At 39.9% G+C, this 24,060-nt stretch overlaps 1 protein-coding gene across 8 annotated transcripts in view; it reads right to left on the reverse strand.

The window, feature by feature from the left end:
* The window catches only part of LOC126184939 (serine/threonine-protein kinase MARK2-like), a 297,700-nt gene that overhangs the window by 248,785 nt on the left and 24,855 nt on the right, over positions 1–24,060 (reverse strand). For 2 of the 8 annotated variants that reach the window (XM_049927649.1, XM_049927638.1), the window contains exon 1: positions 3,368–3,896. The exons of 1 other annotated variant lie outside the window; for it this stretch is intronic. In XM_049927649.1, coding sequence (XP_049783606.1) covers positions 3,368–3,715 — 348 coding nt within the window. In that variant the 5' untranslated portion in view covers positions 3,716–3,896. Of the gene's footprint in view, positions 1–3,367; positions 3,913–24,060 lie in introns of those variants that run through there. 5 more of the 8 variants (XM_049927615.1, XM_049927622.1, XM_049927659.1 and 2 more) reach the window with 5 other exon arrangements.

The following is a 24,060-nucleotide window of genomic DNA, read 5'->3' on the forward strand; positions in this document are numbered from 1 at the left end:
GGCCTGAACGAGCTGTGGCTGTGAAGGCCTGTTGCAAATACGGTGACTGTGTTGCTGGTCTGTAACGGAATAACGTCGTTATTTTAACCTTAGTCGGATAAATCGGTCTAATCTAAAGGCCGTAAATTCAACTTCATACCTAGGAATTACAGGTACGAACAATTTAAATTGGAAAGAAGACACTGAAAATGTTGTGACGAAGGCAAACCAAAGACTGTCTTTTATTGGCAGAACACTAAGTAAATTTAACAGATCTACTAGAGACTGCCTACACTACGCCTGTCAATCTTCTTTTGGAGTACTGCTAAGCGGTCTGGGTTCCTTACCGGATAGAATTTACGGAGTACAGCAAAAAAGTTCAAAGAGCACCAGCACGTTTCGTATTATCACGAAATAGGGGAGAGTGTGTTACGGGCATGGTACAGGAATTGGGATGGACACCATTAAAACAAAGGCGTTTTTCGTTGTGGCGGAATCTTCAAATGGTTCAAATGATTCTGAGCACTATGGGACTCAACATCTGAGGTCGTCAGTCCCCTAGAACTTAGAACTACTTAAACCTAACTAACCTAAGGACATCACACACATCCATGACCGAGGCAGGATTCGAACCTGCGACCGTAGCGGTCGCGCGGTTCCAGATTGTAGCGCCTAGAACCGCTCGGCCGCTTAGGACGGCGCGGAATCTTCTGACGAAATTTCGATCACCAACTTTCTCCTCTGAATGCTAAAATATTTTGTTGACGGAGAAAACGATCATCATAACAAAATAAGGAAAATCAGATCTCGCACGGAAAGATATAGGTGTTTGTTTTTTCCGTGCGCTGTTCGAGAGTTGAATAACGGAGAACTGCTGTGAAGGTGGTTCGATGAGCCCTCTGCCAGGCACTTACGTGTGATTTGCAGAGTATCCACCTGGTCGTAAAAACCGAGAAAATCAAAATAAATTTTAATTGTTAATCCAGATATTTACAAACTATTTATTTATTCAAGTATCTTTCTCATTTCCTGTAAGCTTCTTTCACATTTTTTGGCGATCAACTAGAATTTACCGAACTACAATCTGTGGTAACGGTATCTGCTCCCTTAAAAATGTACCAACACCATCACTGTAATAAAATTGAATTCATAATTTCGATACTTTTTTATACAGGAAGTGTTTAAATTCGCAATAACTGATGACGCCTGTGCTGCTATGTAGCTCACATTCTTGCTTCCTAACGCCACTTGTTTTACAACCGTGTAAAGCATTGCACAAAGTCTGAAATTCCACTACTTAAATGAATTCCCCTTTCACATCCAATCAAAGCGAAAGATGATTCATCCATCAGTGTATTGGATGCATTACATAATGTGGCACTTAGCATGGAATTTAGCGAAGCCACAGGCGGGATTCTCCACAGACAGCCTACCACATAGTTTGGCGCCTCGAGAATCAACAGATAGTGAAACTGACCTATGCCCAGCTTTTGAAAATATTGTAATGCAGTCTGGCACTTTTCACTTTAAGACTCTGAAAAAATATTGTTTTTAATGAAGTCTCTACCAGATTTAATAAATATTTTAAATTTTGCAGTTAAACTTAATCTCAAGTTTAAGTCTTTGGCAGTAAATGTAATTTTACACAATGACTGTCACATTCAATATTTTCTAGTTGAGGATCCGATTTACCTCGAGAAGTATGTTGTGAGTAAAAACCAACAACTACTAACGAAATCTGAACTCTTAACTTTTTTGTGGTGGGCATACAGTCACACCCCCCCCCCACCCCCCGCCTGTGTTTATATATGCTACTGAAAATGTGCTGGTGTTGCTAGGGTTTGAAGTTCCTGTCCCCAATACACCTGAAAAATTCGCATTGCGCATTCAAATATTTAAATGAACATAAATATGGGCGACGTGAAACACGCAGTAGAAAATTTGACGCTGAAAAATACAATGCCAAACACATAAGAATGGTTTTTCCCGACAATATAATATGCTGCATATACACACACAGAGTAAATTTCAAAATGGAATTTAAATACTGTGCCGCAATAGAATTTTCCGAGATCGAAAACACATTATCGTTTAGTACGGAAAAAATATTCCAATCCCCCCAGTTTCGCATTAAAAGTTTTCTCTGTATTTACTTTATGCTGACACTTAACTACCAGACCCATTTCTATAGCGTTAATTATCTTGTAAATAGTAGTTTCAGTACGTGTGCCAATTATCTGTAACTTATTTCCGGAATGACATTCAATTGCGCCATTTTCTAAGAAGTTGTTACGAATTACTTTTCTGTCACTCTGTCACATATTAAGCTTTCACGCATTGAAACGTCCGAAGTTCGTGAAAATATTAAGTGTGAATTCATTTCTCTCGCAAACAATTGTCAGAGTGGGTAAACATAAAAAGAGACCAGTGCCTCCCACGCAACCCTCCAGTGTTCTTCGAAAACGCTAAAAATAACTTGTCAGGTGGCGAGCATTTCCAAGTGCTAACGCTGTCTCGTTTCTTTGTCTCTTGCGTGCTACGTGCATTTCAGGAAGCAAGTGCTGCGTCAAGTAAAGACCAGCTCTTTAAATGACATGGAATGCACTAAACCAAGAAACACAAAAACTGACTATTACAAAGAATACAAGGCCGCTGGAAGGCTACAACATAATCATTCAACTAGTGTCTATAGCCAAGATCCAGTAGATGCCAACACTACCGAATCTTTTAGTTCAGTAAACAAAATCACAGCGTAACTTCCTGACAGTCAAGCCTTTCTTAAAATATTTATAAGCTTCCAAGTACAAAATGTCCCCCCCCCCCCCCCCCACACACACACACACACATATTCGCTCACTGATACAACCTTCCCCAATTTAACATACCCCCGGCTTTTATTTCATTTAAGACTGCGATACAAAGAAAGTACATCCAAAGAATTTTCTTGTTCCGTATGGGGAAAGCGTTCCGACAAACGCAATCTACAGGGGATATGGTTGACAGTAGACAAATGGTGACTCACTCGTCAAACAATTGTACCCCGCCAACTTCAGGGAACAAAGACAGCTATTTTTTTATTATGCACATATATAAATAGCTACAAGTAAAATAAAAGTGACAGATGGTGTATGAACAACACAAGTTTTATCGCTTTGGTGCTGGTTTGTCACAAAGGCCATTTCGCGCTGTTAAACGTGAGCCTAATTCTGATTCAGACAACTACGAAGAATTTGTCGCGAACTGATTCATTCGGCAGCAGTGCGTGTTTTAATGAAACTATTTTTAAAAACAAAAAATGTACCTTCTCCGCATTCCTAATAGTGAAAATTAATATAGTACATCTTGTTGATCACAACCAATGTGTATAAAAATGCGGGGATTGTATAACCTGATGCTGATGATGTGGATGATGAGCAGATGAAGATCGCGGGCGGCTGCGAGCTTGCAGTGCGGCATGGTGGTGATGTTCTGCTCGCATGCTGCTGGCGCGGTTCCTATGATGCTGCTGTTGGTGTTGCTGTTGCTGTTCTGGCTGATTGTGGTGGTGGTGGTTGTTGTTACGCTGCCTTTTGCTCGCTCTGCTGCCTCCCACAGCCGAAACAGCGTTATTTGATATCACTACCGTAGTCGAAAGTGCTGCGTTGCGTGAGGACGATGATCTTTTACTGCCGCTGCGGCGGAACAAGCGCAGCATCTGATTCTTGAGGGTGGCGGCGAGTGGCATTTCAGTGTGCATGCCTTGGTTTCAGACACGTATCTTAGGCGCAAAGACGCGCGCACACACGCACCACACACACACACACACCACGAACATAAGCAACCCACTACTGAGCGAGTGCACAATTGCCTCTAGTGCACCATGCTGCTCAGCCCGACACTACCAGAGAAAGTGTGTTAGCCGCTTCGCCGTCACGGCCCCTTGTCTGACAGAAGCTTCTACTGGTTCCGCTATTGGCCGCGAGGTAGCACACCTTTCTTGGGTGGCGTCGCTTGCTGCAGCGCTCTAAGTTAATTCCGAGCAGTCACACGTTTCGAAGTGTGAACTGGGTGACGTACTTCTTTTAGTTTAAAATTATTTGTGCGAATTCCATGAGACAATAGCGAAATCTACTAACCGCAACCTAAAATGGAAACTAGATGTTAGTACTTGTGAAAACATCACAAAGAAATATTCACGTTCGCTTCTTGTATAGCCAAATGTCCATTTCACGCAATTAGTGAAGCTTGATTCATGTGACACACAATTTGTTCCAAAAGAATTGCTACTCTCAACTTAACGCTTGGCAGTGTATAGGTTACTGTATAGCCACAACAATTAACTGCAGTGAATACCAGAATTTAAGATATTGACAGTGTGCCAATAAAATGACTAACCTGGGTGAAATTTTATGTAAGATGTAGCAAGGTGAGCACACACTCAATTGAGAAATTAAAATTGAAAATGGTTATCACATAAATTTGGTTATTTTTTAAACGTATGGGTATCTGGGGCAAAACTGGCTCAGTTTACAAGCAAAAAAAAAAGGTATGCTTACAACATACTCAACATCTGGCATCTTACATTCATTAAACTCAGTTGTGATGGTTCATAAAATACTGAAGTTTTTTTTTTTTTTTTTTTTTTTTTTTTTAATAATAAGGGAGAGATGAGATCTGAGTTGGCAAATAGGAGTTCACACTAGGTGCAGGCCCAGGATCTGAACTCGCAAGATACCAAAAGGACTGAAGTGTGCAGATTAATTACTTGTGGATGCAAATAGCATTTCTTTTCTCCTGTGAATGGCCATTGTTGCCTTTTAAGCTGGACCATTACTGCAATATGCAAGTTGGAAATCAATTTTAAAAATCAAAGAAAAGGCTAAATTAAGCAAAAAATAACATTGAAATTTGTCATCAGATAAAATGATTTTTTCTTGTTCCTAATGTTCAGAGCAGCAAAAGGAAGCTAATGAGATTTGACAATTCACGTGCATACAGACTCTCAGGTGGTGCACTTCGTTTTGCAGAGACTATTGTCGAACCGAGTAGAGTTTGTTACACAAGTGACATAATGCCACACTGTACACAAAATTAGATTCCAATGGTGGTATCTGGATCAAACATCAGGCTATTATGCGAATCATATTTTAAGCAGCTATCCTGACCTATTTCACTGCAGGGAGAGTTCAGCTATAGCCTTGGACAGCACGTTCCCCAGATGTTTCACCCACTGAAAATATTCAATCATGGATAGCTGAGGGCCTGGCGTGTCATCACTTGCCAGTCATTACAACTAACTGCGGCTTCGAGCTGAAGTAGCATGAAATGACATATCCATATACGTCATCCAAGCTCAGTTTGCTCTGATCCTCAGCCATGTTAAATACACTGTCGCTGGAAAGAGTTGGCAGTTCTGTGTAATAAATTTTGCACCCTGTACAACCACAAATATAATCCTGTGATCATACTATCCTGTATACTCACAACATGTAAAATCACATTATTTGCTATCGTTCCTGGTGCCGCAAGCAGTGTAATAAAGTATTCCACTACATTAATTATATATAAACAATCTTTATGTCAAGATTTATTCTGAAAGTAGTAAGGAACTTCTCATACTTTGCAAAGTGGCTCTTAAGTGGAAATTTAACAGATGCTCACTGAGATTATCACAAAATCTAGGCCATCTTTCGTAATAATGCTAGCCACTGACACCAACAAAGTGTTACAGAACCTAACTAATATGGTTGCCCCAAAATCTTAGGAACTGTCCTGTGGCTAACAAGATCTATATATAAATAGTAAAACTTGGCTTTTCAATTGTAGCATATTGTATGTGTTAATAAATTTACTTCAACCATTTTTGACCAAATACAAGATTCATAAACATAGACCAGAATTAGGCTATTCAATGACAACCATCATAGCACGAAGGTCTGAAGTGGAATATAATGATTTTACTTATAGTTTTTAACAGTGTTTCTGCAGAACCTTACACTGCTAGAAAAGTATTCTGGCAAAATATTGATTTAGGTGGAAAAACCAGGAAGATTATACACTACCAAAACATATTTGAAAGAGTACATTTTATGTACTTCAAACTTTGTATCGTTGGGGTTCACCAGTCATGTAAAATTTTGTAAAAGACAGTCACCTTTGACTGTAAATGTGATCTATTTTCACTATTACAATTTTGCCCTATACCCACATTAAATAGTGTACCTGTGCATGTCAGAAAATTATTACATTTTGGCATGTGCTTTTGCCACTTTATAACCGCCAAACTGCTTAAACTTCAATCGTGCAAATAAATAACTTTTTTAGTCAAAGGTGACTATGACGTCTTACAAAATACAACAAGCTGTTAGCCGCCATCCCCAGCTTTGGTTACATTAAGTAAACCATGATTAATCCAGGCTATTGTTATTATGTTACAAAACACCTACTCTCTCATGATATTTACAGTCAACAACATGCAATTACAGAATGAGATTTTCACTCTGCAGCAGAGTGTGCATTGATATAAAACTTCCTGGCAGATTAAAACTGTGCATTGGACCGAGACTGGAACTCAGGACCTTTGCCTTTCGCAGGCAAGTGCTCTACCAATTGAGGAACCAAAGCACGACTCACACCCCGTCTTCACACAGTTTTAATCTGCCAGGAAGTTTCATAACAGGCAATTATTTGAGAGGAATAGTTACGAACATTAAGTGACTCCAAAACAGAGGACACATCTACAAACCTACATTCATAGCATTTGTACAGAGAGAAACTTATTTTGAAAATGTCGACTGGAACATACTGTTTGGAATTTTGAAGTTTTCAGATACAATACAAGGAGTTATTTTTATTTTTATTTTGGTAACTTGTACAGAAACTACACAGGAATTATAATAAAAGTCATAGGACGTGAAAAAGGAAGGAAAATAAGTGTTTAATGTCTTAACAACAAGTCATTAGAGGCGTGAGCACAAGCTCATATTGTTCTAAGGATGGGGAAAGAAATTGGCAGTGTCCTTTCAAAGGAGCCATCCTGGAATTTGACAGGAGTGATCTCGGTAAATTACAGAAAATCTAAATCTGGATTACAGAACACAGATTTGAACTAGCGCCATTCCAAATGCAAGTCGAGTGTGCTAACCACTGTGCCATCTTGCTCAGTATAACTAGAACAGGAGACAGTAGTTGATAATGGAGTTCAACACGTCTGTGGCTTATTCCCATTCTATTCAATTTGTACCGCAACCAAAGCAAATAAATAAAGAAAATACATAAAAACTTGTTGATGGCATTGTGATTGTCAAATACAGCAAAGGACAAGGGAGATCAATTTAACAGAATGGATATCTTAAAAATTGGTTAGATGATGTTCATCAACAAGCGTAATGGAATTTAGTCATACTGAAGGAACTAGACTACGAAATGAGACAATGTTAATGTAAGAAGAGTTTTGTTATTTCGGCAGCAAAACAGCTGGTAATAGCAAAAGTAGAGTGGATACAAAATGCAGACTGGCAACCCTAGGAAAGCACTTCTGAAAGAGATACATGTTAACATGAAGCACAAATTTCAAGAATTATGAAGTCTCTTCCTGAAAGTATTTGCTTTGAGTGCAATCTTGAATAGAAGTGTTTATGAAAAATAATACACAGAACAAAATAAAAACTTTTAAAGAGTGGTGCTACATAAGAATACCAAAAATTAGATGGGTAGATTGAGCAATTAATGAAGACATACTGAATCAAATTGTGGGAAAAAGAGATTAACAGCACTATTTGATTAAAAGAAGGGAGCAGCTGATGGAATCCATCCTGTGATATCAAGGAATAGTTAAGTTTGCTAAGAAGGCCACATGTGTGCTCACCTGTGGGAGATATGGATCGTGTAGGGGGAAGACTAAAATACCTGTTGAAAACAAATTTTTGTAATTACCTTGACTGATATGAAATTAATGTCTTGGCATAAGATGTAACAGTAGGCACGGATTTTAATTGTTGCTTGTATTTACTTTGTTTCCTACTAAATCACACCTCCTTCAAAAGCAACAATGAGTGCAAGAGCCAAACTGTTGTTTTGTTATTGTTCTAAATTTCTCTTTTTCAGTTTTCATTGTGACATTATACAAGCAGCTAGTAATATGCCAAAAATTCAGTGTTTCTTTACACAGTAAGCTACAAATTTACATGAAAAATGAAATTTACATGTGGCTAGAGCCACCCATCGGGAAACCAGTCGCTTGGTGCTAGTCTTTTAGCATTCTGCCCTACTGACCACTCAGCCATGGAGGCACATTAATACTTTCAGATAAAAAGTAATCCCTACTGACTGTAAATGTATGGGCAAAATGTGTGCACAGTCAATGAACTACGAAATGAAATATTTCATTTCTCAACAAATCCGTACAACCAGACACAAAAACGCACTTCTAGGACTATTGGGAAGATTATTTCTTTGCTTCCAACAGCAATTTGTACCCAACTTATGTAAAGCTTATATTCGTGCTGGAATCCCTTGTGGAAACTACAGAATCCTACATTAAGACAGTTTTTAGAAAAGTATGTGGACAAGATTGTGCAAAGTTTGCGACTATATTACCGAAGTAAATGTTACAATAAAGTAATGGAAATCATTAAAGGTAAGAAAAATAAAAATGATCTGAATTTCAATTGATGAGTTAACTGTTTAGAAATAGTAAGGACACCCCCTATAACCTCACAACTGCAAAAACCAGCAATATGGTTCAGTTTTACGTTAGTTGTGTGGCTTCAAAAGTGTTTGGGCTTAGATCCAAGGGCAGCAGGGAACTTTTATGAATATAAACTTCACTGCAAAACAAAACAACCAAAAAAGTCAAGGCAGTCTGTTCAAACACATATGTCTTCGCAATTCTGTGAAACAAAAATTTTCTGCTAGATAACATTCAGTGTTGTTTCACTTCAGCACTTCCACTGTAAAACATCTGGGGCCTCTTTGGCACGCAGACTCCAAGGTGGCTGAGATGTTGCTCGTCAAGCCAGGTCCACTCTTCACCAGTAGCCTTCCTGAAATCCTCTAATGCATGTGTTGGGGGAGAGGGAGAGGATTCCTGTTGATGAAACATTGAAAGCTTACACTAGTCCTAAGCATGCTTTATCAAGTTCACGTCCATTTATTTTCATTTCCTGGAGGAACGTGTTTACGAGGTGAATGTGGTACACCTGTAGTACATTATGTCTTGAATGAAACTTATCACTGACATGTTAACTGTAGTGCTGGACAATAGGTAGGAAGATACTGTTCCAATACTGCACATTCTCTGAAGCATCTTTGATAGTGATGAGCTGCTTTATGCACCTGTACACGATAACAGCCTAAAACGTAATTGACCTAATTCCCTATTAAACCTGTGTGACCTGGAACCTGAAAGTCTCCACTAGATGTCCATGTAGGACAGAGAATGCTATTCACATCCACAGCACATCCCAAAGTGAACTATCTGCATTCAGGGATATTTCAGTTTTGTAAAATATTTTAACCTATTCAATACACAACAGATCTGACAATGGTATAGGACCTCGTTTGAATTTTCGTCTACTTATGTCTGAACTCGGCTTTGAAGCGGATTAATAGCTAGACTATTTCATCCCTATTTTGTCCGGTTGGAACTAATAACATATTTCATAGATTATAAATACACAGATCCATCACAACTGTATCTTACTACAACATAGTCTCTCTTATTCTAGATATATTCCACAAATTATAGCTTTGTTATAACAACTCAGAATGAGTTTTGTGAAATTTTCTGCAAAACATTTTCACAACACAGGGAAATCAAACTAAGTCTTAAGTTTACCTATCATAAGTACACTAATTTAGCTTAATGCTAAATAATGTCAATTTGCTGCCCTTCTCACTGTAACAAAAACGGCACTATTTACTTTCGAATATACTTAAGTTATGCCAATAGATTCATTTATTTCAAAGTGAATATTCATGTCTTATAGAGGGTGGTCGGAAGTTCCCATTACAAACGTCTAGGACTTGTAGAGGGTTGTAAGTACAGAACATTTTGAATAGGAACCCATGTCCGGAATCTTATCATTTCCGTTCTACGACAGTTTCAATTCAGATGTGAACCTCGTCAACATCTGCTTAGGGCAAGAAGAACGTCTCAAGAGTTCCCTGTCCTGGTATGCAATAGGGTAGACATGATGACATGTACTACATCAAACGATCCCCAGATGTCACTTATTGTCCGCTTTGCTGTGAGACTGAGTCAATACCTGTGCATCACCGATAGGGGAAACATGTTGCAGTACACATTTGCGGAACATCTGTTGTTGTTCCAGAGATATTTGAGGTGGCAGACTTATGTGAGACAGAATGGACAGTGTCTTGAAAGGAGGATATAAGAATAACAACAACAAAAACAAAATGAGGATAATGGAATGTAGTCTAAGTAAATCGGGTAATACCGAGGGAATTTGATTACATAATGAGACAGTTAAAGTCGTAGATGAGTTTCGCTACTTGGGGAGCAAAATAACTGATGATGGTCAAAGTAGAGAGGATATAAAATGTAGACTGGCAATGGCAAGGGAAGCGCTTCTGAAGAAGAGAAATTTGTTATCATCGAGTATAGATTTAAGTGTCAGGAAGCATTTTTATGCAGTGTAGCCATGTATGATAGTGAAACATGGCAAGAAGACAATACCAGCTTTCAAAATGTGGTGCTACAGAAGAACGCTGAAGATTAGATGGGTAGATCATGTAACTGATGAGGAGGCACTGAATAGAATTGGGGAGAAAAGGAAATTGAGGAACAGCTTGACTAGAAGAAGGGATCGTTTGGTAGGACACATTCTGAGGTATCAAGGGATCCTCATTTTAGTACTGGGAGGAAGCACAGAGGGTAAAAAACGTAGAGGGAGACCAAGGCATGAATACACTGAACAGATTTAGAAGGATCTAGGTTGCAATAGTTACTCAGAGATGATGAAGCTTTCACAGGATAGAGTAGCATGGAGAGCTGCATCACACGTCTTTGGACTAAAGACCCCAGCAACATGAGAAAGAACTATATGTGGCTATCGCAGTTATTATTACTTAAAGCTTTTTGACTTTGGTGTGCTGGTTTCACAACACAAAGGCAGACAGTTCAAAAATCCTAGAGATCACCAAGTTTTGCTTTGTGTAACTCATTAAGCACTTTGAGAATTGGTGTCAAACCATGCAAAAACAACTTTTTACAACATGTTGTAAGATTTGTGAACAAAGAACTGAAATCAGTTATGGAAATTAAAGTGACGCCAGTGACCTGTAGGTGACAATTCATGAGTCATTGCTAAAAAGTCAAAGTATCACGGATACAAATTAAGCTTTAGATGATTTGTGGTGATTTCCCTTAAAAATTCATTCCATTCCAAATCACAACAAGGCCTCTTATTGCAAATGGAAGCTAGAAATAGTGAAGCACTTTTGCAAGAAAAGGTGTACCAAGCATTGGATTGCAAAATTGAAATTTCTAACAGTAGGGAGGCTAAAATGGTTCATGAAATTGTTAAGAAAGCCATAGATTTTGATATCATGATATTGTTAATGGAAGAAAAAGTGGCTGGTGTAAGGTGACCTGAAAAAATTCAAATCTTAACTTCAGCTCCTCCCTCTTGCTCAAAAGAAACAATCATGTCAGAGTTCAATGTTCGCGAGTACGTAGTGCAACATGAAAGGAAACTGTTAACAGATAGAGGTATTTTATCAATTCCTAAGCCAAAATGAGGTAAAATGATCACTGTTGAGGTAAAGCCCAAGTGATTTTTACTAAAATGATGAACATACTTAAATGTTATCTGGAGCAAAAGACAAAGTTGGCATTAAGAAGAATGTGTACATGCAAAAAAGAATTATCCTCTGCAGCCCAAGAGAACTACATTATCGTTTTAAATGGGGTAACCCAAACATTAACATTGGATTTTTCTAAATTTTGTTCACTAAGACTTATGTGATGTGTTTTAGCCCGTGTTGCTGACAGTCATTCAGTGTGTGTTTGCAGTAGCCACCAAAATAAAAACTGCTTTTGGATGCAGAACATGTTCAATAAACATATAAAGAACTTATAAAACTCCTTGTATGTGACTCTGAAAACTATGACTGCAAGCTTAATAACTGTAATGATTGTCACAGTGATGACAAATCGTTTGAGTTTTTGAAAGAAACATTATCTTACAAAGATGCCGATGAACTTGCGTAAGGCCAGTGGATTAACACAGATCATCAGACTGAATTTGTAAAGCAATCTGCACTTGTCGACGAATACACTGATTTCTTGTTAACAAAATTACAGGCATTGAAACCACACTTTTATCTGTCAGACAAAGGGCCTGAGAAGTCTGAAAGAAAATCTAGCCCCGGAAGAAGCAATTCTGTTAACTGACTTTGCTGAAAACTACAGTTTTGTAAATCAGATTGAAATGCAGCGTTACTGGACAAAAAAGCAGCTGTATAATCCACCCCATTTGTGTTATGCGATTAATGAGGAAAATCAATTGATAACAGCTAACCATTGCTTTACAGATGATTATATGGATCATGATGTATGATTTGTAAATGCTGTTCAGGAAGAAATGGTTAACTGATTGGCTGAACACTACCCATGATCAATAAACTGCATTATTTCACTGATGGAAGTGCTAATCAACATAAAAATAGAAAAAGCTTTAAAAACTCGTGTAAACATAAAAATGATTTTTCAATTGACGCTGAACATTCCTTTTTGTTTTCGTAGCCATAGTAAATCTGTGCATGATGGATTGGAAGGAACTGTAAAACGTGTATTGAGAAAAGCTAGTATCGACTCGATGATGATGTACAAATAATAACTCCATCTGATGTTAACAATTTTTGCAAGGCTAATACTGACAAATGTTTTTCCATTTCTTAGAGAAAATCAACGCAAATTTCTTACAGTAGAATCCTTGCAAAAACTTTTGTGTGTAATTAGATTAAATATTAGCAGTCGCTGGTTGTGACAGGGCTACCTTCCTGGCTTCATTTTCATTTGTTCTACTAAACCTCTTTTCTTTATACTTTTGTCACAGTGGAAGTAAACTGGATTAGTTACCAGATAATTGTCTGTTTCAGTTTTAAAAAAATGCATTTACTGGAGAAATATAAAGTTGTGCTATCAAACTATGCACTTTTTTTTTCACTACGATTCACAGATAAACAGTCCCAGTTCCTTAAACTACAGTCAGCAAAAGATAAGAAAGTAGGTTCTTACAGATTACCAAAACATAGCACCAATACAGGGCTTACGAAAATATAAAAATAGTTCAAAGCATGGTCTACCATTGGAACTGCTCCTCAGAACAGCCTCTTCCTTCAGCTAATACACACTGTTTTAGCAGACAAGTGTGGTAAAACTTTATACATTTTGTGAAAAGCCTGGCTTTAGCTTAGACTGATCTGGGTACAGATTTGCTGCAGAAGTAATGAATGAGTATCAAAATTATCAATGGTATATTAATTAAGAGAAAGAAAAGACAAATACCGAAACGTTAAGATGTTGGGTCATTGATGGGCATATAAAAAGGAATGAAAAGATAGCTAGCTTTTGAACAAATCCTTTGTACAAACTAAAGGACCCCCCCCCCACACACACACACACACACACCCCTACTTATCTATTTATCTACCTACCTGCCTGAGGTGCTACATTGTGCCAGCTGAAGGTTGTGTTGAGTGGGCTTCCTATAGTTGTATCCCTTCCATGCCTTGCAGTGACAAAAATTCAGCTCTCTCAAAGGCTTTTAAGGTTAGGCACTATCCCCCAAACCTAGTCTGGAAAGAGATTTGCAGGACCAAATTCTTACATACCCCTGATCTACACAGCACTCCCAAGAATCGGCTACAAAGGAGCACCAGCCTCACCTCCCAATAGCATTCCGGATTGGAGCAACTGAACCATGTCCTTTGCCAGGACTTCTGACTATCCATCATAATGCCAGAAATGAGGGGCATCCTATCCAAAATTCTTCCCACCCTTCCTAGAGTGATATACTGTCATGCATCCAATATCCTTGTCCATCCCTATGGCACTCCCACCACAACCCCTTGGTGCAATGGGCACTATCCTGTTGAAGACCCAGGCGAAAGACAAGTGATTCGTGCACCCAGCACATCCTATTCTAGCCCTGGCTGACGTATCCTATCCCACCAGAGCAGAGCCATCCACGAAGACAGCCAAGCCATATACCAGCTCTTTTGCATTTTCTGCACAGCTTTTGCCAGGATGTCCAACAGAATGAAATGTCACAATCAAACTCAGTCTATGAGCAGAGTTGACTGTCCAGTGGCGAAATACACTGCTAAACACTACATGCTCAGTTTCAATGACTGCATCACAACTCATGCAATCTGGATCTTAATTCCAGCACCAACTTTTCTAAACTACATAGATAGAAATTATCCTTGCAACAAGTCCTTCATTCCTGTAATCTTCCTGACCTTAATCTCTGCTAACTCACTACACTCACACATCTACCTAACAGTCTCTTCACGTTCTGTCCTCTGTCCTGCAACCCCCCCCCCCCCTTACCTGAAGGCTACTCCTCGGCATTATCATTATCATAAGCAGGTGTCGACAGATGTGAAAATTACCGAACTATCAGTTTAATAAGCCATGGCTGCAAGATACTAACACAAATTCTTTACAGACGGATGGAAAAACTGGTAGAAGCCGATCTCGGGGAAGATCAGTTCGGATTCCGTAGAAATGTTGGAACACGTGAGGCAATACTGACCCTACGACTTATCTTAGAAAATAGATTAAGGAAAGGCAAACCTATGTTTCTAGCACTTGTAGACTTATTGAAAGCTTTTGACAATGTTGACTGGAATACTCTCTTTCAAATTTTGAAGGTGGCAGGGGTAAAATACAGGGAGCGAAAGCCTGTTTACAACTTGTACAGAAACCAGATGGCAGTTACAAGAGTCGAGGGACATGAAAGGGAAGCAGTGGTTGGGAAGGGAGTGAGACAGGGTCGTAGCCTATCCCCGATGTTATTCAATCTGTATATTGAGCAAGCATTAAAGGAAGCAAAAGAAAAATTTGGAGTAGGAATTAAAATCCATGGAGAAGAAATAAAAACTTTGAGGTTCGCCGATGACATTGTAATTCTGTCAGAGACAGCAAAGGACTTGGAAGAGCAGTTGAACAGAATGGATAGTGTCTTGAAGGGAGGATATAAGATGATCATCAACAAAAGCAAAACGAGGATAATGGAATGTAGTCGAATTAAATCGGGTGATGCTGTGGGAATTAGATTAGGAAATGAGATGCTTAAAGTAGTAAAGGAGTTTTGCTATTTGGGGAGCAAAATAACTGATGATGGTCGAAGTAGAGAGGATATAAAATGTAGACTGGCAATGACAAGGAAAGCATTTCTGAAGAAGATAAATTTGTTAACATCGAGTAAAGATTTAAGTGTCAGGAAGTCGTTTCTGAAAGTAATGGAGTGTAGCCATGTATGGAAGTGAAACGTGGACGATAAATAGCTTGGACAAGAAGAGAATAGAAGCTTTTGAAATGTAGTGCTACAGAAGAATGTTGAAGATTAGATGGGTAGATCACGTAACTAATGAGGAGGTATTGAATATAATTGGGGAGAAGAGAAATTTGTGGCACACCTCGACTAGAAGAAGGGATCGGTTGGTAGGGAACATTCTGAGGCATCAAGGGAACAGTAATTTAGTATTGGAGGACAGCACGGAGGGTAAAAATCGTAGAGGGAGACCAAGAGATGAATACACCAAACAGATTCAAAAGGATGTAGGTTGCAGTAGGTACTGGGAGATGATGAAGCTTGCACAGGATAAAGTAGCATGGAGAGTTGCATCAAACCAGTCTCTGGACTGAGGATTACAACAACAGCTCCACTCAGACCCACTGGCTCCGGTGGCTATGCGCCTACTGCCTCTCACTCCTGCAATCCCATTCCCCACACTTGCTGCTGCTGCCCCCAATCCCCACCCCCATCTATCTTCCCTATACCAATCCCACTCGACACAACCTTCTGCTCGCACAATGTAGTGGCACTGGTGTGTGTGTGTGTGTGTGTGTGTGTGTGTGTGTGTGTGTGTGTGTGTCCTCCACCTTGCACAACAGATTCGTCCGAAAGCTAGCAATGTTTTCAATCTCTTTTATATGCCTGTCAACAGCCCAACCCCTTCAATTTTGGTATTTGTCTCTTTTCACCTTAATTTACAATTGATAATTCTGATACTTACTTATTACTTCTGCAGTAAATCGGTGTCCAAAGCGGTATAAGTTAAAGTCAGGCATTTTACAAAATTTATAAAGTTTTACCAAAATTGTCTCATCACCTGCTAAAATAGAGTATACCAGCTGAAGAAAGAGGCTGTTTTAAAGAACCAGTGCCACTTTTAGACCATGCTTTGAACTATTTTTATGTTTTCGTAAGCCCTGTACTGGTGCTATGTTTCAGTAATTGGTAAGACTCTCCTCTCTCATATTTACTGGTTGTAGTTTAAGGAACTGGGACTGTTTGTTATCGGAGAGTTCTTGTGAGAAAAAGGAATGACCATGTAGTGATAACAAGGCGTAGTATTTTTCCAATAAATGCATTTTTTGAAACTGAAACAGACAAAGTCCAGGTTACTTCTATTGTGGCAAAAGTATAGGGTCCAGCAATAAAACCTCCCGCATTTGATGTAGTTGTAATGAAGATATTGATGTGGAGTGTGTTTTATTTGAAAGCGATGTACATGCCATTTTCAGTGTGCACAATGACATGGCTAGGTGAGCATCATGCATTTGTTGTGGAGGAATTTATTTGTAACAATGGTTCTGTGATTAGTACTCAGTGAGCATTCCAGACACGATTCGAACTTGACCAACATGATCGTGTCCTCGGTAGAAAACTTATTCAACTGTGAGTGTCAAACTTTAGAAAGACAGGTTCAGCACTGAAAATAAAACCTACTAGCCATCTTCAGACTGCAACACCACCAGATAATGTGGCACCTGTAAGAGTGTCTGTGCAACAATCACCAATGCGTTTCACTTAAACTTGCAGCTGCCATGGGATTATCCGATAAGAGTGTACGAAGAATTCTTCATAGAGAATTTCATATTCACACCTTCAAAATGATGGTTACCCATGAATTAAGTGAAAGAGATTTTGAAACTTGCAGAGCTGTGTGTGAGAAAAATTCTTCAAAACATTCCACCTGGCACTTTGTTTATTTCTTCGGATGAGGCCCCATTTCCACTTATCATGAACTGTAAACAAACAATTTCCACAACTGGGCTGCAGGAAACCCTTGTGAAATTCATCAGTGACCACTACACAGCCCTGATGTGACATTTGGTGCACCGTTACTGAATGTTTCACGTAGGGACTATTTTTTCGAAGGAGGTGGCCACACAGTAACGGTTAATTCAAACTGTTATTGTCACATGCTAGAGACCTTCCTCCAAACTAGGCTAAACCAGTTTATTGCAGATCATGAAGATCAAGAAGTGTGGTTCCAGCAAGATGGAGCAACATCCCACACCTCTCATCGTTCTATGGAAACGCTGCACGAGTTAGTTCCTGGTCATTTTGTCTCTCTGCAGGGAGACATCGCATGGCCCTCAAGGTTGCCCGATTTATCGCCTTGCGATTTTTTTCTTTGGGGACACTTAAAAGGCTCTAGTGTAAAAACATTGTCCCACAACACTGCAAGCACTCAAAGAGGCTGTTACCCACGAATTGGCAGTGATTTCAAGAGAAATGATAGGAAGATGTATGGAGAACTTTCAAGATAGAAATCGTCAATGTGTCAACAATGGACAACGTCATTTAGCAGACACAATTTTTAAAATCAAATAAGCCAAAATGGCAAAGAATGTATATTTCATAAATAAAAATAATTTTTCACTACAATATTTAGTTTTCCTGTGACAATCTATTAAATTGAGGGTGGTTTTATTGCAGGGCCCTGTATACAGAAAAGAGGTTTAGAAGAAAAAATAAAAATGAAGCTAGGAAGGTAGCCCTATCACAATCAATGACGGTTAATATTTAATCTGATAGTATACAAAGTTTCTGCTGGGATTCACTACGAAACATTCCACATGGGAAAAATATATCTAAAATTGTGTCTGCTTGTGTCTGTGTATGTGCGGTTGAATATGGGTGTGTGTGTGTGCGCGCGCGCGAATGTATACCCGTCCTTTTTTCCCCCCTAAGGTAAGTCTTTCCGCTCCCGGGGATTGGAATGACTCCTTACCCTCTCCCTTAAAACCCACATCCTTTCGTCTCTCCCTCTCCTTCCCTCTTTCCTGATGTAGCAACCGTCGGTTGCGAAAGCTTGAATTTTGTGTGTATGTTTGTGTTTGTTTGTGTGTCTATCGACCTGCCAGCGCTTTCGTTTGGTGACAGGTTTCTGTAGTGGGCTAAAAGTATATCCAGTGTTACTGTATAACCTAATCTTTTTGAACTCTTATTACAAACAAGCTCTACTAGTAAGCTGCAGTTTTATAAGAGTTTAGAGCAATGTAAGTCCTTGGCTGAGGATGGTCAGCGAGGAATATGTTATGTGTCAAGGTGGTACAGTAGTTTTATACTGGTAGGAAATTGAACAACCTCATATCCACAGATTTTCACAGCTTTTGTACTTCTCCCTAATTATGTGTTGAGAGAGCAAAAATATTTCCTGTGGTATTGGTGTATCTGGATCTGTTCATGGAACTGTTACATACTGAATGGGACACAGAATTTTATTCTAATGTGTTCTGGGAGTGGCCAAAGCCTTGTTTCACAAACTGGAAGTGATATGTCCCTATTCCATCTGCAGGGTGACATGTAGGTAGATGCTCTCAACCTACTCCCGCTTGAATTTGGTCATTACACTGTGTGATCTTGGAGGTATGTGGCTACACTTGCCAGAATCCCCAAAAAACATACCCATCCCAATTGAATAAACTTTAAAATTGGACAAATACTCGAGAATAGTATTTATTTGTGCAGCAGAATGTAAAAGTCTAAATGAAGACCAGTGGCGGACTGGCATGTTTTGTGCAGCAATGAAATTTATAATTTTAATAGTCAGATATTTGGCCATTCTGAACACTCACTTTGTGGTATGATGGGAAGAAAAGAGGTTATATCAGCTGCTGGTTCCGTGCAGTTGGGCAGACATAATGCTTGGAAACCAGAGATGGATGAACTGTTTTCTCAAGTTTCACCATAACCATAACCTTGGAAATCACAACATATTCAGAAGACAAAGCCAAATTTTTATGAATCTGATTGATGCCTGTTTCATTCACATAATTAAAATTGTGTTATTAGGTCCCACTCTAGTATCAACCACAGAAAATGCAACACATTGGAAGAAATGGCCAAATATTTGCTAGAACCAAGATCATAAATTTATTTGATGCGTAGTTCACTTGCAGTAGTTTCAGTTGTGCTGTTAGGATGTTGTTGTTGTTGTTGTTGTTTTGTTTTAGGACACAAAAAGAACTAGGGTCATACACTCCAATGTCAAAACTGTAGAACACAAAGACAAAGAGAGGAGTTAAAAATGGCTACATGTCAATCCCAATCAGTGGAAGAGAAGACTGCTAAAAACAGGGACGTGGATAAAGGTCTATAAAATACGACATAGAGAAATGACGGTCCAGAACTAACAATGAAATGGCCTTTGCCATATTTCTATGACATAAAATGTAAAACGCAGTCAACAGCTCTCGCATCATTCATTGAAATGGCCGATAAGTCAGTCAGTAAACACAAATCAGAAGCAGTTTAAAAAGGGCATTCCATCAGGAAATGGCAGAATGTCAAAAGTTGAGCACAATGCACAGAAATTCATGGGGGAGCACAACTTAGCAAATGGCGATGGCTAAAAGGACTGCTCAATATGCAACCTAGTTAAAATGATCCGTTCGCAGTGAGAGGGCCAAGAGAAGGTCGTCCAATCTGCTGGGAGAGGCTTAATAACCCAGAGCTTGTTCCCATGAACGGATTACCAGTTGTGATGCCAAAGTGACACCACCTGCTGACAGAATGGCAACACAGAGATCATCGGATGGAATGTAAGAACTAGCGGGCTGAGGTATGAGGACTGCAGCCTGAACAGCAGTGTCGGCAGCCTCGTTTCCTGTCAGACTGATGTGACCAGGAACCCACATAAATATCACAGTGGCTCCATCAAGAGAGAGCAAGTGACAGCTATCCTGGACCCATTGCACTAAGGGATGGACAGTGTACAGCACACAGAGGCTTTCAAGGGCACTAAGAGAGTCAAAGCAGATGACAGTTGAAAAGCCTGTGTTGCCGGATGTACTTCGTGGCCTGATACAGGGTGAAGAGCTCTGCTGTGAGGACTGAGCACTGTTTTGAAAGTCGATACCAAAAAACGTTGGTGCCAATGACAAAGGCACACCCAACACCATGGTCAGTCTTGAGAGCCATCAGCGTATGCAAAAGTACTATCTCAAAGTTCCATGCGAAGGTCATGAAACTGAGGCGATAGAGTGAGGCTGAAGTAGTGACCTAGGGAAGCATACGGCAACCAAGGTGAACACAGGCCAACGCACGAAGACAAGGTGGTGAAGGGTTCACACCCACCAGGAAAGTTGCAGGTAGCGTGAAGTTAAGCTGCCGGAGAAAGAGCTGAAAGCGAACTCCAGTAGGTAACCGAGTAGAGGGACATGCCCTATACTAGCGATCAAAGGAATCATTGAAGGAGGCGGCATAGGATGGGTGGCCACCCATGGCAAACACACAGAATGCATATCTACTGAGGAGAAAGTCACAGTGGTACGACAGCAGTAGTTCGGCAGCTTCTGCATACAGACTTTAAACTGGGCTAGTGTAAAGGGCGCAAGTGGCCAAACAGATGCCACGATGGTGGATAGTACTGTGACAGTGTAAGGAGGACGGATGTGTAGATAAATAAACGAAGCATCCAAAGTCCAGTTTCAAACGGACAAGAGAACGGAACAAACAGAGGAGGGTAATTCGATCTGCTCCCCAGGAAGTACCACTGAGGACACGTAGGACATTGAGGGACAGCATACAGCAGGCTGCCAGGTAAAGATATATGGGCGGACCAACAAAATTTCCTATAGAGCAGGAGACCCAGGAAAGAAGGGAAGAGCAACAGTCCCAAGATGTAAAGGTGGTGGAAGAAACCAATTGTGCCACCAGAAATCCGTACAAACGGTTTTGTCAGTGGAAAAACTAAAGTAACTGTCGATGCTCCATGAGTAAAGACAATCAAGACATCGCTGAAGACGCCGCTCAATGAGACAAGTCCATGGAGAACTGCAACAGATGGCAAAATTGTCAACAAATAGGGAGCAGAAGATGCCCGGCTGGAGACAGACCATTATAGGGTTAACTGCAATAGAAAAAGAGGATGATGCTCAGGACAGAAACCTGAGGCACACCATTTCTCCTGGATAAAGCTGTCCAACAAGGCAGAACCTACACGTATCTCGAAAACTGGTGTCTTAAAAATTCCTGAAGGAAACGAGGCTTGCGGCCGCAGAAGCCCCACAAGTAAAGAGTACGGAGGATAACAGTCCTTCAGCAGGTGTCATAGGCTTTCTAAAAATCAAAAAACATGGCCACAGTCTAGATTTCCACAAAAAAAAAAAAAAAAAAAAAAACATGCTGGCTACAGTCTAGATTTCCACAAAAAAACATGCTGGCTACAGTCTAGATTTCCACAAAAAAACATGCATGATATGGGTGGACAAACTGACGAGATGGTCAACTGCAGAATGGCGCATTCGAAATCCACACTATGCAGTGGTTAGTAAACTGCGAGACTCAAGCCACCACACCAGTTGGGTGTGAATCATACGTTCCATCACCTTGCAAACACAGATGGTGAGAGAAATGGGGCGGTAGATGGAAGGAAGGTGTTTGTTCTTAATGGGCTTGGGTATCTGAATGTGAACATTCTCTGGCCAGGTCAAAATCTCCGCAAAATGGCGGCCCTAGGTATTGGAGATAGCAATAGGGTCCACGATGACGTTGTCTGTTACTATCAGGCTGGAAACTGGCAAATGGATCTTGGCCCACACAACGGAAGAGGGAGTGGAATGAAAACCAGCTAGCTTTTTTTGCTATCCCGAATAATGCAACAACACTGTGCACTTAACTGTTTATAATGAATGCAATTTGCCATAATAGGATGACAGTTAAAAATGTGGAGAGCATGTCTCCATGTGCGAATTGCATTGTGACATGGCTCAGTTCACCAAGGGACCGGGACACGGCGTGATAAAGAGGAAGTTCGAGGAATGGAACATTCTGCGGCAGTAAGTATGACGTTTGCAAGATATTCTATCTTGTCATCACAACTGGGGAAATGTTGTTCATCACAGGTTGCCAGAGAGGAGTAAAGCATCCACTCCGCCTTAGTAAGCTGCCATTTGGGTGTGCACATACCGTATTTACTCGAATCTAAGCCACACTCGAATCTAAGCCGCACCTGAAAAATGAGACTCGAAATCAAGGAAAAAAAAAATTCCCGAATCTAAGCCGCACCTGAAATTTGAGACTCTAAATTCAAGGGGAGAGAAAAGTTTTAGGCCGCACCTCCAAATCGAAACAAAGTTGGTCCATTGCAATATGACACAAAATTTAGGCCGAATGAATGACGATGCAGCTACAGTAGTTTGGTTCGAGTCGTAAGCTTAGCAGTTAAGCCTTACCAGGTAGCCATTGCTATGAGTCAGGCACTCCGTCCGTATTTATACGGGTACCCTTCCTTTTCCATGTGCTTCGTCTGGTTTAAATTGATAACTTATTTTTCTTTGATCTGATAAGTGCCGTTCTCTTTGTTATAAGTGTTACGTCACTCTAAGCTGAAAATGCATTAGTGTACTGCGTCATGCATTGTTTTCGCATTCTGATAATGGGTGTTTACGGCCTGTCGCCGCTCGCGGCATGGCTTGCTTTTATGCGCGCTACCGCCGCTTACTATTAAAAAAAAGAGAGAGAGAGGAATCGTCTCATTAGCGAAACAATGGCAAGAGACTGCTATTTGTTGTTACTTACACTGCTGCTTTCTTTGATAATGATCAACAAGAACCAAATAATAGACTGCGGATGATAGAAGATGTTCTGAACGAGAGTATAGCGAAAATTTTTCTCCGTTTGAAAATCTTTGCAGACGCTTCTTTAGTACATTACATTCTGCTCAGAAAATTAGAGTTATCTTAGATTTAAAAATCTAGTCAATTGCCGTGCTTCATTTCTGACTGTATCACTATTAGGCAGAAGAATAATACGAATATAAACATGAAATAAGGATATAAATATCCTTCCACGTTTGCTGTTGTCTCACTCTAGTTTCATAGTTTATTAGGCAGACAGGATTTAAATGAGATTGCAGCAAACACGAAAGAATAAATGGCAAAATGTTTATATTCGCATTATTCTTATGGTGAAGAGAATACTGCATGTGATTCACAATTCATAAAAGTTCCTACTAGCAACCATCTCTTCTCACAGGTAGGGAAAAATTCAGAACGTAGAGTTGGCCATATTGACTAACATCCCAAACTGTCTTGCCAGTACGATTTTCGTTGTTCATTGAAATGCTGCTACATTCGAAGATTTACAATACGGAATTTGTATTTACTTACTTCGTTGGATAATGTAGGAAATGCAGTGGTCGAAACCCGGGGCGGAGAAAAAAGCTCGTTTTCCACCCCCTTTTTTTTTTTAAATTTATTTACTGACGCAGAGGTTTTGGCACCAGTATTTATCTTTGTGCCTGCAAAGCATGCTTGTGTAGCGCTATATATTCGACGGCAGAAGTTAGTTGTGGCAGCACCTACCAACATTTTGCAGAACTTCCGCATACTCTGCACTCGATTCTAAGCCGCAGGCGGTTTTTTGGATTACAAAAACTGGAAAAAAAGTGCGGCTTAGATTCGAGTAAATACGGTAGGTGGGGTAGGTGTCAGCAACCGGATAGCACACAGGAAATAGTTGCTCGAGTATGTGTAAAAGAGAACAGACCACTCATAATGATAGGTAAGATGGACAGTGCAGAAGGATAGGTCAAAATGGGAATAGGTGT

Source organism: Schistocerca cancellata, chromosome 1 (assembly GCF_023864275.1).
Source record: "Schistocerca cancellata isolate TAMUIC-IGC-003103 chromosome 1, iqSchCanc2.1, whole genome shotgun sequence".
Taxonomy (NCBI): Eukaryota; Metazoa; Arthropoda; class Insecta; order Orthoptera; family Acrididae; genus Schistocerca; species Schistocerca cancellata.